Genomic DNA, 15,828 nt, shown 5'->3' with positions numbered 1-15,828 from the left:
CACCCCAACCCCCTGATTGGCCCTGCTCTGTGCGTGACAGGGGGTGGCGCTGCAACCTCCCCATGGACCCTGCCTTGAGTGTGACAGGGGCGGTGCCCCAACCCCCCAATCGGCCCTATCCTGAGTGTGACTGAGGGTGGCATCGCAACCTCCCGATCCGTCCTGCTCTGTGCATGACAGGGGGCGGCGACCCAACTCCCCAATCGGCCCTGCTCTGAGCCCGACCAGGGGCTGCACCTAGGGATTGGGCCTGCCCTCTGCCACCCGGGAGCAGGCCTAAGCCAGCAGGTCGTTATCTCCCGAGGGGTCCCAGACTGCAAGAGGGCACAGGCCGGGCTGAGGGACTGCCCTCTCCCCCCCACCCCGAGTGCACAAATTTTTGTGCACCGGGCCTCTAGTCCTATATAATAAAAGGCTAATATGCAAATTGACCAAACGCAACCAGTCGCTATGATGCACATTGACCACCAGGGGGCAGATGCTCAACGCAGGAGCTGTCCCTTGTTGGTCAGTGCACTCCCACAGGGGAGCACAGCTCAGCCAGAAACCCGGCTTAAGGCTAGCGAGTGCAGCGGCGGTGGTGGGAGCCTCCACAACAGTGCTAAGGATGTCCGACTGCCAGGTTAGGCCCGCTCCCCACTGTCAGTTGGACATCCTCCGAGGGCTCCTAGACTTCAAGAGGGTGCAGGCCAGGCTGAGGGAACCCCCCCTTGAGTGCATGAATTTTGTGCACGAGGCCTCTAGCAGTCAGTAATATTTTAATAACTATGTATGGTATCAGATGGGTACGAGATTTATTGGGATGAACACTTAGTAAGTTATATAATGTCTAATCATTGGGGTATACACCTAAAACTAATATTGTATGTCAAATGTAATTGAAAAATAAAAAATTATAAATGTTACAGGGGGAAAAGAAAGAAAGAAGCAGGCACAAAAGCCAACAAATTATGATACCATTTATATGAAATATCCAGAACAGGTCACTATACAAAGCCAGAAAGGAGACTACAGTAAATGCTCACATAACATCATTGATCGGTTCCTAGAACTGCAGCAAAATGATGTATAGCAAAACCAACTTGACCATAGGTTAATTGATATAAACAACAATTATAACAAAATAACACTGAATGAAAGGACTGAGGACCTATGATAGTGGTTGTTGGGGGAGTGACTGCTTAATGGGCATGGGGGTTTCCTTCTGAGCTGATGAAAATGTCTTGGAACTACACAGAGATGAGAGCTATACTGTATAGCACAATGAATAACTAAATGCGACTGAATTACATACTTTGAAAGGGTTAATTTTATGTGAATTTTACCACAATAAAGAAAAATGTAGCTGTGTTCTCACCACACCCTACGCACACCACAACCTGCGTCTTTTTTTACATACACAGTACCATGTGAAAATGGTACTCTTAATATTTACAACTGTCTCTTACCATGGGTAGATGGTTGAAATTGTCCATGGCATGGACTCCAAATAAAATTTAGCTCTAACTAAAATTAGAGATGCTGAGACACCACCAAATAAAAATCTTTCAGGGTAAAACCTAAGAGCATATCTGTAATTTAGAACATACATGACTGATCATAAAGTCCATTAAAGCATAATGTTACATTTATCTATGTAACTCCAGAAACAAGGTGTTTGTCCCATAAAAACGAATTCAAAATAATCTTTTAAAAATTCAAATGAACTAACAGGTTTAAGGATCACTGTACAACATTTCTTCTCTAAGACTGAGTTGTAAAATACAATAACCACTTGAAATGTAGTTAATATAAAATGAGATGTGTAGTAACTGCAAAGTATACAATTTTGAAGACTTAACATAAAAACATGCAAAAATAACCCAATAATGTTTGTATTCATTAGATGTTGAAACAATAGTTGCATATACTGGGTTAAAATTAATTTCACCTATTTCATTTTACATTAATGTGACTACTGTAAAATTTTCAAAAAATATATGACTTGCACTATATTTCTGTTGGATAGTACTAATATCAGTTAAGAGAATTCTTTAGAGAATTCCTTACGTTCCACAGGGCCTTTCTGAAAAACCTAATGCCTTGTATACAAACCAACACAAAACTAAAACAGTCTAGGCACACAGTGACAAAGAAGTAATCTGTCATGTTTGCTATTCCCCTTCATTTGTAAGGAAAAACTTCATTTTTTCTTTGAGGGTATTATTTGCATAAAATAATTCAAATTCTATGAGAGACATTTTCAACTGAAATGAATCTTAATAGAACCAATCCAATAGTACATACATAAAAGAAGGGAACTCCAGTGAGTTCAAATAACTTTCCCAGTATTTACACTGGTGTCTAAAGTGGGGACAGAGTGGAGAGCAGACAGGTCTTCTGCCATTTATTCCAGAACTGTTTCCACTTTACCCAACTATGTATAAACATCATAGAACTGGGCTTACAATGCCTGAGGATAAAAACAACTACAACCTAATGGTTCTAATCTTGGCTATACATTGGAATCCTCTGGAAAACTTTAAAAAAAAATCTCCAGAGAGTAATCAACTATGTATTTTAAAAAGCTTACGAGGAGATTCTAATGAGCAGCCAGGACTGGGACCCACTGACCTGTTACCTAGAAGCAAGTCTATTATGAAACAACTAGAGGCCCAGTGCACGAGATTCTTGCACCCTGGCCTGTGCCCTCTCGCAGTCCGGGAGCCCTCGGGGGATGTCTGACTGATGCAGGCCTAAGTCAGACATTCCCCAAGGGGTCCTTAGCGCTGCTGCGTAGGTAAGAGGGGCTCCCGCCACCGCCACTGCGCTTGCCAGATATGAGTCCAGCTCAGGGCTTCTGACTGAGCAGCACTCCCCCTGTGGGAGCACACTGACCACCAGGGAGTAGCTCTTGCATTGAGCGTCTGCCTCCTGGTGGTCAGTGCACACCATAGTGACCAGTTGTTCTGCCGTTCAGTCAATTTGCATATTAGCCTTTTATTATATAGGAGGATTCTTAAGCTACTATTAAATAAGCAGGTTGCCGAAACCGGTTTGGCTCAGTGGATAGAGCATTGGCCTGCGGACTGAAATGTCCCGGGTTCAGTTCCGGTTAAGGGCATGTACCTGGGTTGCAGGCACATCCCTAGTAGAAGATGTGCAGGAGGCAGCTGATCGATGTTTCTCTCTCATCGATGTTTCTAACTTTCTATCTCTTTCCCTTCCTCTCTGTAAAAAAATCAATAATAAATAAATAAATAAATAAATAAATAAATAAATAGATAGATAAATAAATAAATAAGCAGGTGACAAAGCAGCAGCCTGGTTTTCAAACCATGGCTAATTTAAGTAGCAAACAGAAACAGCTGAGGGTGATATGCAGCTCACAGGCACTGGTACAGTAAACTTGTTACCACCAGTATTTTTCTGAATTGTTAAATATTTTGAACATCACCCTATGAAATTTCATGTCAAAGTAAGGCAGGAGTGGGGAACCTTTTGTCTGCCAAGGATCACTTGGATATTTATAAAATCATTCGTGGGCCATACAAAATTATTAACCTAAAATTAGCCTGCTATATTTGGTTAACATTTAATTAACTGACCCCTAATGCCTATGCAGGGCCAGACCAAATTAAGGCAGCACAGAGAAGATAATACATTAGTGTTGGACAGAATTTTAAGTCTAAAACCAATGTAATTCATTTTACCAATGAAGAAAAAGACCCAGAGAAGGAATGTGATTTGCCAAAAGTGACAAGCTTAGTTAGTGGTAAAGTCCAGACTAGATAATGCCTACACATCATCATGTACTTTGTAAACTGTGCACTGTAATCCAGTTGGACAATTGTAACCTACAGTTTCTTTTTAAAAATGTATTGTTCTATGAAACTACTGTAATATAAAATATACTTCTTATTGTGATTATGGTAGGAAAAACTATATCCCATTACCCTGCAGTAGATGGGATCAACAACAGCCTTTATGCCAGGAATGCTCCAATGACCCCTTTTCCAAAGTAAAATGCTATTGTTTCAGAGCTATTAAAATATAATACAAAGGAGAAAAATCTTAACAATCTGAATCCAGTTAAAGAGTCAATTCTTGTATTAGAAAAAATCCTTTCAGTTTCATTTTCTGTAAATGGAAAAGAATCTGGTTCTCTTTTGCATATTTCACATTCTGATTAATTCTGTTTTTCAATTGTAGAAGATATGTTAGTTCATAAAAGTTACCTGGTGTTCTGCTTCCTGGAACTTTCATATATAGCTGAACTGTGTTCATGCCGAGTATGGTGTGACCAACATGGCTTAGAAGATTTCCTGCTGATACGACACGCACAAAAGCAGGAAGTTTAGTCAACTCATGTAGCTGCAACTTCCACCTGCAATAAAATAACAGATCAAGAGTGAAACTCTGTGACAAGTATTTGTGTAATTAATCATTTCTTCAAAAACCTCGTGCTTCAATCAGAAAACAATCAAAATTATAAATACTTTACTTTCACATAGGAAACACTGGAATGCTTAAATTTTTCTCAAGAAAATTTCCTAACAAAAAGCATAAAAATAATTAAACAAAAGGAAAAGATTTGACTTCTAATTTTTATAATTGTGTAATTACATTCTATAGAATTATATTGTTAATCATAAAGTAGAATGTTATGATTGTCTAATTAGCATACAGTCAGGGTCTTGATGAAAATTTGTAAAAGGGTTACCATTCAAGAAAATACTTTAATTGCAAGACCTAGCAAAAATAATTTAGCTAAATTCTGTATATTAACTTAGAAAAGTGATCTGAAATAAAATAGAAAGTCGTATACAATTGTATACAATTCTCCATCTTTACCTCAGTTCACAAAAGACTACAAAGACTTACTTTTTGTCATCAGACAGGTCAATGTTGGTCCCAAACTTTATGGTTTTAAAGGGTCCTTTCCTCCTCCTCCCAGAACTTAAAAAAGAGAGACAATATTAGAAACATGCATTTTAAACAGAAATATTAAGTGGACAATGAAAAGTAACTTACTTATCTGAAGATGTAGATTCACTATCTGAGTGTTCTTTATGGTGACTTCTTTTCTCATTTTCTTCCTACAGATTAAGGAGAAAGCATTCCAGTTTACTATTCTATAACCAGCTATCCTTTCCATCATACAATTGACAACTTCACATCAAGATTGATAGTCAATGGTATCCAAACTCTTCCATCAGCCACAATGCTATCCTAGTAGTTCTTCCTTATTAGCATTCTTCTATAAGGTGAACAAACTATAGATTCTTATTTCCTGCCCCATTTTTCAAGGAGAGAAAATTTAAGGAAAGTTAAGAGGCCTAAGAAGTATCAATCATGATGACAAAATTTTTAAACTAGCAGAGGTACATGCATGCATGTTTATGTAGCTATCTATAATAATAAAAGCATAATATGCAAATCGACCCAATGGCCAAAAAGCAGAATGACTGTCTGGACAACCTTCTGGACAAAGCCAGGGCTGCAAGGGCAGCTGAGGCAGCCGGGGCTGCAAAGGCCTACCCTTGCACGAATTTCGTGCAGCGGGCCTCTGGTATATGTATAAGGATGGAAGGGAATAACTTCTCTACTCTTGATTATGAACAAAGGTAAAAAGATCTTCCTGGGCCAAATCTTTTTTCCATAATGAATTACATATGAATGATAGAACATTTAAAACATTACTAGGGAAATTAAGTACTGGATAAATATAGGTGCTTTTCCATGTAAATTACTACCATCTACAATTTTTGTATCACAGACATGGTTATCTCTTAACACTCAGTGTCCTATGATTTTTGAGTCAGCAATACTCCATGAAATTTTGGCCTCCCTCCCTTTCAATGTACAGTTTCTAAACATTTGTCAAATTTTTTTTACATGTAATGTGGTCCAGGCCTCCAAATCACACACAAAAAAGCCACCCTTTCTTTGGTTATGGATCCATTCCTACTTACTCTCTGCCTCTTATTATATTTGCTTTTCAACTCTTCCTCCAAATTTCCCTTTGATGATCTCTGAATCCTGCTATTATTATCTACTCTATTCTGATCACATAGTTAAAATATCTCGAAAGTTTGAACTACACAGATTTATATGGACAATGAATTCACTATAACTCCTAAAAGTTACAGGACAGTTTTTATTAGATGAATTTCTTGGTAGGATCTATGGGGAGTGGTAGTAAGAAACACAAGTGTATAATTTATAGGTATAAATGTCGCCTTGATTGAAAATATGAACTCAGGGCAGAATTTAAAACAGATATCAAAAAGTCTAATGAATTACAAATAAAGACTTAGAGGCACATATTAAGTTTCAGCTGCAGGATACGAGTAACACATTTAATAAACTGATTTTGCAGGTCTTTCATGTTTACTTTGTGGGAGAATTTTTAAACTACAGTTCTAAAGGATTTCAGTAATGCTTCATCGCTGAAAGGCCTATGAGTCTTTTCATAATAATCCTCAGATTATTCAAAGTTTTGTTTTTTAGTTTTCCATACATTTTCAAATAATCTATGCATATCTCTCAGTTTTTTCTTTCAGACTGAGACTAGTAACAATAACACTAATGTTTCCTGGAGGAGCTATCAGATAATAAATACTAACCTGTAGAGGAGAAAAATGGGAAGGCACAAGTCTAGAAACTGTGCAAGTATAAAGCAAACTTGAGACTTAGTTAATCCTCTAATATCAATGGTTCTGAATTAGGAGCAATTTTGCCTTCTATAGTATGGCTAAAGACTTTGATTGTCAGAGCTGGCGTTGGGGCTAAGGGGTATGCTAAGATTATCCAAGTAGGGAGAAGCCAGGGATGCTACTAAACATTCTGCAATACAAAAGACAACACCCCACAACTAACAGTTATTGAACCCAAAATGTCAATAATGCCAGGGTTAAGAAACCCTGCTCTAAACAAAAATATCCCAGAGATAAGGAAAATATCTTATAGTAATATTTACTTTATCAACCTACAGGTTTTCTTAGACTTTACTAAGAGCAAACTTGATAGCACATAAAATATTTTATACTAGAGGCCCGGTGCGAATCCATGCACCACCAGTGGGGTCCTTTGGCTTGGCCTGTGGGGATCAGGCTGAAACCGGCTCTCTGACATCCCCCGAGGGGTCCTGGATTGCGAGAGGGCGGTTCTCAGGTGATGTACCCCGGAATCGGGCTCCCTCCTCTCTGGTTCCGGGTGTGTCACCTGAGAACCTCAGCTGCCAATTCACTGCAGCTCAGCAGCTCCTGCATTGAGCATCTGCCCCCTGGTGGTCATTGTGCATCATAGCTACCGATCAGATGGTCACTTAGGCTTTTATATATATAGAATATAGATAAAGATAAAATAATGAGATACTTACAGAATTAATGGACCCCTTTAAATTAAAATAATATAAAATAATAAAATATCTCCAAAATAAAAATAATGTTCAGGAAGTAAGTACTTACTCTCAATGATTCCTGGAAGGAGGAGGCCTGATACTGTGCATATTTAGCAATTGTAGTATGAGATCGATTACTTTCACAATGCCAGATTTTCTTCGTTCCAGTGGGATCCCAGTTTTCATCTGCTGGCTGCAACAACTGTGTCCTCACTTCTACCATGTGTTCATTGTTAGCTTCCACCAAAGTTTTGGTAGAGAAAAGTCCCAGGTCTTCATAAATAAATAAATGTAGTTAATAAACAAAAATTATATTTGGAATAACATTTTTAAAGTGCTTTTTTAAAAGGGGAGGGGTGGGGAGAGGAGGGAAAACGTTTTATGGTGCTCCATTCAGTTCTCCTACAATCCAACTGGGGCCTCTGCACATCCTGAATTTCCTGTTAGGTTTCCACAACCATACACTGAAGCTCTGGAACTATTCGTCATGCCACCAACGGGGGGGGGGGGGCGCACAATCGAGGGACCAGGTACTAAAGTTTCACTTATTTATTTAATTTCTGCAGGAACTACTTAGGGGGCAATAGTACTTATTAGTAGTCTCAAATCTTACCTAAATTTTTATTAAAAATTTATTTTATTAGTCAACCTAAATCATAATTATATATAGTTTCACCAAAATAAAAGTTAAATTAAAAAAGCACCAGTAAATTGGCAGTAACTACCATCTTCGTATCTTCACATTGATTAAAGAGATAATACTGATAACACACACACACACAGCCTTACAGCTAGGAAACTATTAAGATAAAAATGTGGGGGTGGGGGGGAGGGAAGAGAAAAAATAAACAGAAACAAGTTTCTGCCTGTGCTTCAAAAGTTAGCAGACAGTAAAGAACATATACAAACTTTTCCTTTTTCTTATTAAAGCTTACCCAACTTAAGAGCTCCAGCAAGGCCACGTATTACTGTAACAGGGTTGTTTGGATTTGTACAAAATTGATGTAATGGAGGAAAGAAAGCATCGCGTTTATTTTCCAACTGTAAAATTAAAACATACAGTTAAATCTCTGGAAAACAGACCTTTAATTTAAATGTTATGCCAAATTCATATCTATTATTTATTGCGATTTAATAATGCATCCCATCTGTCATTATTTGTATTTTACAGTATTTTATCACTATGTCTTTTGAGCTTCACTGTAATTAGATATAAGCACACATATCTCTCTTTTTCATTATATCCTGAACAAAATATGTGGGAGAAATAAAATTTAAATTCCAAAATCAGACTGTTTTAAATATTATTCAGCCTTAAGAAGGAAGAAAATCTTGTTAATATGCTGCAACATGGATGAAACTTGAGGACACTATGTTAAGTGAAAATAAACAAGTCACACACACACAAAATTTGTATACAATTTCCCTTATATAAGGTTTCTAAAGTAGTCAAATTCATAGAAACAGAAAGTAAAGTGGTTGTTACCCGTGGCTGGGGAGACTGTGGAAAAGGGAGTGCATTTTAATAGGTATAGAATTTCAGTTTGGCAAGATGAAAAAGTTATGTAGAGCTGTTTTTCAACAATAAGAATACACTTAAAACTACTAATTGTGCACATAAAAATGGTGATGATAAACTTTATGTAGATCGCTTTTTAATCACAAACAGAAAAAGAAAAAAAAATCAATTAAAAAAACATACTACCAAAATGAAAGTAGGCTGAAGAAGAAGACCCATAAAAGATAAATCTTAATCTTGCATTTCCCCCGCTCCTCAGACCTCAGTTTAAAAGTTTTGTTACAGTTCTATCCCAGTGCTTCCCTTACATACCAAAGGATCAATAGAAACTGGTTTAGGGAAGGATCAATATAACATTTGGCCTCTAGAGGGCGAAAACAGAACCAAATCTCTAAAAACAAACTTTATAGTTTAAAATATTTTCATTTGGGGTAGAAGTGGGAGTATGGAAGGAAGGAAATGGGGTAGGAGGACCTACTTGGGAAAAACATAAAAAAAGAGTTGCTTTGATTGAACTCCTAATTTCCTAGTTCATCATAAAGTAAAACTAATATCCAGTTTTAAATAATCTATTCAGCTTTTTAGTGACATATCTATTACCACATTTTATGTTCTCAAACACTTTTTTTTAAGGTAAATGATAGTGTTTGTTTTTTTAGCCAATGTATAAAACACCTAGTAGAGTGCAGATTTAAAATCCAGCTTACTCCAAAAAATGTTATACTTTTAGGTAGTTTTTGCCTAATATTGCTCAAAGTTGGGGGCATTTACAAAGTATTCCTGTAAAGTACTACTCTAATGTAATCAGTTAATAGCTGAGAAGTTATGTTTTACATGCTATAACAAAATCTTCTTGAAAACATCTTTATCCCCCCCACCCCCCCCCAAAAAAAACATTCAAGCTGCTGCCAATAATTTTAATGTTTCCTAGAAGGCATCCACATTGATTTAAAGCAAGATCTCATGAAAAACAGATAGATGTAAACACTAGTTCGATTTATTTCTAGTCAGTCAATTCAGACTCACATAAATACTAGGTGTAGGAGGATTCAACTTGTCCTTTGGCAAGGGCGGGTATGGTGAAGATGGTGGTCTTGGAGGCGGACATTTATCCAATAAAATGCTACTGTTAGATAAGCCATTTTTACCTAGATTCCTTAAAAAATGGAGAAAAAAACAGCTGTACATTTATTTAGGAAACAGAATTTTAAAATCCTGAATTAAATCCTAATCAATTGACTGGGCAGTTGCACAGATCCATGAGATTTGGATCAGTAAAAAACTAAGAACAATTATTAATTTCAGCAAATACTTAGCTTGATTTCTCTATCTTCCACTGAAGAAAAGTAATAGAAAAGATACGGTAACACATAAATTACTGATGACATTCCTAATTTTGCTTGAATTTTCTGATTTATTTTTCCACCCAAAGAACAGAAATTCCAATTCTCTCTCCACCAAAAAAGGTGCAGATAATAGTAAAAATAGATTATGTCTCTCTCTTTATCATATCAGCAATTATAACTAAGAAATCATAGTGACAATTCTCAAACCTGAAAAGACCTTTCTTTTCTTTCCTCAAATCTGAAAAGAATATTCTGTGTAACCCCTTGACTAATAAAATTTAGCAAGATTCTAGTCTACTAAATTTTGTAGCAAATGATACCAATTTTTAAAATGAGATGTATAGCTGCAATCTATTCTGATACTCTATAATTATTACTTACTAGTAACTGGGGTTCATTTTCCATTATAAATTCTTAATGGATGGTAGAATTACTTCCAAACTGTGATCGTTTTAATGTAAGAAAAAAGTATTTCCAATTTTTCAAAGCCCTTACCCAACTCAGAAAATCAGCAAGACATAATTTTGAGCTTTCAAATCATTCCAGGTTAACTAACCTTCCTCACCTAATTAATGTAAGTTCAAAAATAACCAATGCATTAAAATACCAAGTACTCCTAAATTAACATATTAAAATTCCAGATAAGAATTTGAAAATTGTAATTATGACAGGAAGTTAAAAACTTAGTAACTTTACTTATTGAAAACTGGCATTTTTTCATCAAAAATTACAGAAAACATTTTGCTATGATTTTGCCAAAATGGGAAAACCTTACAAATCAGCCTGTTTTGATTGGTACCAAAGGAAACAAAGGCTTAAAATTCCACTGCTACCACCTTTTGAAATGCTACACATTAAATAGCATTTCAAAATGGGTGTCACTTTCTTAATTTCTCAACTCCAACACCAAGTAAAAATAAGAGTTCATGGCAGGTCTCAAAGAAATGAATTAAGTTTATAATAACTGAATTTTTTAAGAAGTATGTGAGTTAGTTATTAAAGTGAAGTTTTAAGTTCAAGTAACAATTAAGGTCCTCAGCTAAAATAAATGAATCTTCTTATTCAATACCAGTTTTCCACAAAGCATGAATGTCCTGTACATTTAAAAATAGACATGATACATTTAAACTTTTAAATTTAGGTATAAAACTGGAATTAACTTATAAACTCCATAGAAGTAAAAACTAATTGGCTGAGACTGGTATAAAAAAAAAAAAAAAAAAAAAGGAAAAGGAAAAGAAAAGAAAAGAAAAAAAACCCCACAACAATTCAAGTATTATTAAATCAATACAAAATAAAACAGTCACTTACAATATCCACATAGATCATTACACTTTTCATGCTGAATTGTGCATCTGCCACTATTTAACTTTGGAATTTAAACAACAATGACTCCAAATATCTAAAATTTGTTGTACCGAGCAAAAGATGGATGTAAGGTATAGCAAATGATTAATATTTTAAGGAATTGGAAGATAATGAACCAGGTATTAAAACTGTTCCATAAAAGAGCATCTCACGCTAATTAAATGTGACAAAACTTAAGCTTCTACAACATTCTGGATGTTGAGAGATGAGAGTAGAAAACAGGGTTTGTTAGATTAGTAGAATTCTGCCTCCATAATGTCTACAGTTGTATAACAATTAAAAGAAAATAGGTAAATGGGAAAGTAAAACAATGAAAAGTGCAGAAGCCTTTATTTTAAAACTAGTGGCCCAGTGCACGAAATTTGTGCACATTAAAAGGTAATTAATTAGAGGAAATATTTTAATATTGCTATTTGCCCTTTCTCTATAATAGAAAGTGTCAGAGATTAAAGAAAATTAATAAAATGTATATGAAAATCTCCCTCGTCAGAGTCTGGGGTGGGCCGCGGGACCCAGAGTCAAGTCCCCATCCACCCACGCGTGCCTCGAAATCGTGCGAGACCCAAACCTGGCCGGCCCCACCCCCCAAGCCCCATGGGGCAGGGGGCGCAACCTCAGGTCCCCCGGCCTGGCGCAGGGCAGGGAGTGCAGCCTCAGGTCCCCCGTCAAACCCCGCCGGGTGTGTGTGTGGGGGGGGGGGGGGGGGCACGGCCTCAGGTCCCCCGGCCCTGGGGTGGAGGGCGCGAGGGTGTGACGACCATTTGCATATTAGCTCTTTATTACATAGGATAGAAAAGGGTGAGGAAGCATAACTAAGAGAGCTGAATATGATTTAACAATTGAATGATACAATTGCATTTTAAACCATAAAAGCAGCAAAGGTATTGTAACTGCCTCTGGATGCATCACACTGATCACTACAACACTAAGATAAACCAAACAAGAGTCAGATTAAAAATAACCAACATTTTAAAAACTAAATATGTGAAAATAAGAAGGAAGTTAGAATAAACCATGCAATCAAATTATATCTAGCAGTTTCTTATTGTATGTCAAACATTGACTCCCTGACTACTGAGGTCAAGTCTAAAACAAACAGAGGAACCGATGCAACTGTCAGTATATAGACTAGTAAGGTTTTTCTACTTAAAATACACTTATCAATCCTAATGCAAAAGACAGAGCTGTGGATAATGAATACATTTAATCTTCTGAACATTTAAGTATCCAATGCTGTTTATAATAAAATAGAGCCCTGGTGCATGGATTTGGGCACACTGAAAGGAAATTAATTAGAAGGTGGTTGGCAGGGTGGGACTGGATGAGACAGGCCAGACATACCCTAGAGCCAACCTCCCAAGGTCTCTCCCCTGTTTGCCGCACCTGGGGTGGCGCCATGGCTGGAAAGGCATCTGTGAAGTGAGTGGGGTCCCTCAGCCTGGCCTGCGGGGATCGGGCCAAAACCGGCTCTCCGACATCCCCCAAGGGATTCTGGAGTGCAAGAGGACACTCTGCAAAGTTGCTGTCGTACAGGGTATGGAATGCAAATGCAACTGTGCAGTAAACTAGATTTGGGGCCGACAGTGCCACAGCAACAACATAACACACGGCCAAAGGTGGAATCGCACGGCCACATGAAGAATTGGGCTCCTTTCTCTCTGGTTTCAGGGTGCATCACCCAAGAACTGCTGCTGCCAAGTCACTGCAGCTCAGCAGCTCCCACATTGTCTGCCCCCTGGTGGTCAGTACACATCATAATGACCGTGGGATGGAGGGAGGGACACTTAGCATATTAGCCTTGTATATACACAGAAGATACTTCAAGCCAAATAATGAAACTTTACTATAGCAATCCAAAGTAGAGAAAGGAATTAAAGTCAACTATCCCATTTTAAGTTCTTTTCTCCCATGTTGAAACTCTTTCCTTAAGCAAAGTTGAGTATGAGGAAATTACTCATAACCCAATTATTTAAAATACTGGCTTAAACTTACTTTTTAATTTTCCCACATCATTTGATAGAGAAACGAAAAAGTGCTCTGTACGTAAACCAATCTAGACTTTCATTATCTTGGATTATGAAGCTCCTAGACCAGAGACATTGAGATGGCAGCTATGTCACTTACCCCTTCTGAGTTCTAGACTCCTGCCAAATGCAGAACACCATAAATAGAACAGAAATGGCAAGCAACACAACATCTATCATTTGCAGTCTTGACTTTTATTCTAAACCTCAGAAGATTTTTATCTCCATATTATCAGAGCATTTTTTTTGTTTGTTTGTTTCTTCATTCATAAACTGAGGCCTAGATTTATTGAAATAACCCAAGCAACCACAGGGGCCTATAGTGTTTAATGTTTCTAGCTACTTATTATATACAGGGATTGGCAGAAGTATGTTTATGGTTGCAAGATTCTTTTGAGTTAATAAAGTTATTGTGTAATAATCATGGCCTGTATGTCTTTTTCCATATGAACAACTGTAAAACTACTTTTGCCCAACTCTGTATATATGTCTCTGTAATAAGGCAAACTTGTCTTTAAGAGTTAAAAGCTGAATATAAACTGTAAGAATGTACTTAAGAATTGTGAAGTGGATGTTTATATATACCTCAAAACTAAGATGGAAGATTATAATCGTTTATTAAGAAACACAATCACACCTAATAAAGCACAAGACTTTATTAGTAAAAATTATGGTAACTGCTACTGTACTCTCTTTATAACTTGCACCTTTATGGAACTCTTTCTGACAGTATTCCTCCAGAATACCCTTAGGTCCCAAAGTCTATGATGTTAGTTTTGGACTTCTAAAAATTCCCCTATTTTCTAGCAACTGTCCTGAGTCTACAGAGAGCAGAAGAGGGAAGGTCCAGCTCCAGCAGAGTGGCAGCAGACACTGTGTCTAAGGATTGCTCATTATAGCATTTGATTTGGATATTAAAACATGCCTATTTCCTTTAGGCACAGAGTTGAAGTAAATGATAGTGTAACGTAGACAAAAAGACTAATATAGCCTGGCCGGTGTGGCTGAATTGATTGAGTGTTGTCCCATGCACCAAGAGGTCACTGGTTCAATTCCTGGTCAGGGTGCATGCCTTGGGTGTGGACTTGATCCCCTGTAAGGGGTCGTGTAGGAGGCAGACGATCGATGTTTCTTTCTCTCCCATTGGTGTTTCTATCTTTTTCTCCCTCTACCTTCCTTTCTCTCTAAAATCAATAAAAACATTTTATAAAAACAAAAACAAAGGGAGACATATGTAATACTCTTTGTAATACTTTAAGCAATAAAAAAAAAAATACTGTTCTTATTGAATGTTAGTGGGTTCTGGTGACATGTGATAACCAGAAAATGTAAAATAAAAGATTCTTTTTAAAAAAACAAAAAACTTTACATTTCTAAAGAATCAAATTTTAGAAATTCAGGAACTTCACTATATGCTTTAGAAGAATTTGGTCTGATTTAGAGATCATCCAATGTAGTTTTAAATTACTGACATGAAAAAATCTTGTAGGGCAGGCCTGGCCAGGTGGTTCTACTGGTTGTAGTGTCATCCTGTGCACCGAAAGGTTGCCAGTTCAATTCCCAGTCAGGACACATGCCTGGGTTGTGGGCTCGATCACCGGTAGGGGACATGCAGGAGGCGGCCAATCGATATTTCACTCTCACATCTCTCTTTTTCTCTTTCTTTCAAATAAATAAAAACATATCCTCAGGTGAGGATTAAAAAAAAAAATCTTGTAAAGCAGGTAAGATTAATTTCAGTAGTTACCATGTTGTAGGCCACTGAGGAAAGTGCTGCCAGCAATGTGAACTAAATAGACAATACAAAAATAAATAAATATGAAACACATGTAATATTTGCTTTAGTCTATGTCATTATAATAACTGAATAGTTAAAAACTCACAGAAAATAATGAAAAGTAATGGAAAATAAAACACAGATCAGAAGGCATTTTAAACATTCAAACTGAAAGTCTTTAAAAAAAAGAACTATAGTGTACTCAAGTTATACTATCATTTAACTTTTATATGCAAAATTAATTCTCCTTACCCCATACTCCCCCCTAACAGCAAACTATATAAAGAATAGCATTTAATTTAATCTTAGCCATTATCAGTGACAAACATTTAATGGTGGATCCATGAAAACTTCTAACAAAATTATATGAATAGCAGAAATGATAACCACAATTTTAGACTCCAATAAAT

General features: G+C 36.9%; 1 protein-coding gene across 28 annotated transcripts in view; it reads right to left on the bottom strand.

The window, feature by feature from the left end:
* Positions 1-15,828, bottom strand: part of KDM6A (lysine demethylase 6A) — a 178,381-nt gene that overhangs the window by 23,081 nt on the left and 139,472 nt on the right. For 15 of the 28 annotated variants that reach the window (XM_036304825.1, XM_036304819.1, XM_036304815.1 and 12 more), the window contains 7 exons: positions 15,389-15,430; positions 9,930-10,059; positions 8,320-8,425; positions 7,452-7,657; positions 5,014-5,078; positions 4,864-4,938; positions 4,218-4,366 (listed from right to left, as the gene is read on the bottom strand). In XM_036304825.1, coding sequence (XP_036160718.1) covers positions 4,218-4,366; positions 4,864-4,938; positions 5,014-5,078; positions 7,452-7,657; positions 8,320-8,425; positions 9,930-10,059; positions 15,389-15,430 — 773 coding nt within the window. The remainder of the gene's footprint in view (positions 1-4,217; positions 4,367-4,863; positions 4,939-5,013; positions 5,079-7,451; positions 7,658-8,319; positions 8,426-9,929; positions 10,060-15,388; positions 15,431-15,828) is intronic. The other 13 variants (XM_036304816.1, XM_036304824.1, XM_036304826.1 and 10 more) reach the window with 1 other exon arrangement.

The sequence above is a fragment of the Myotis myotis genome, unplaced genomic scaffold, assembly GCF_014108235.1.
Source record: "Myotis myotis isolate mMyoMyo1 unplaced genomic scaffold, mMyoMyo1.p scaffold_m19_p_4, whole genome shotgun sequence".
Taxonomy (NCBI): Eukaryota; Metazoa; Chordata; class Mammalia; order Chiroptera; family Vespertilionidae; genus Myotis; species Myotis myotis.
This window is presented reverse-complemented; position numbering and strand designations above follow the sequence as displayed.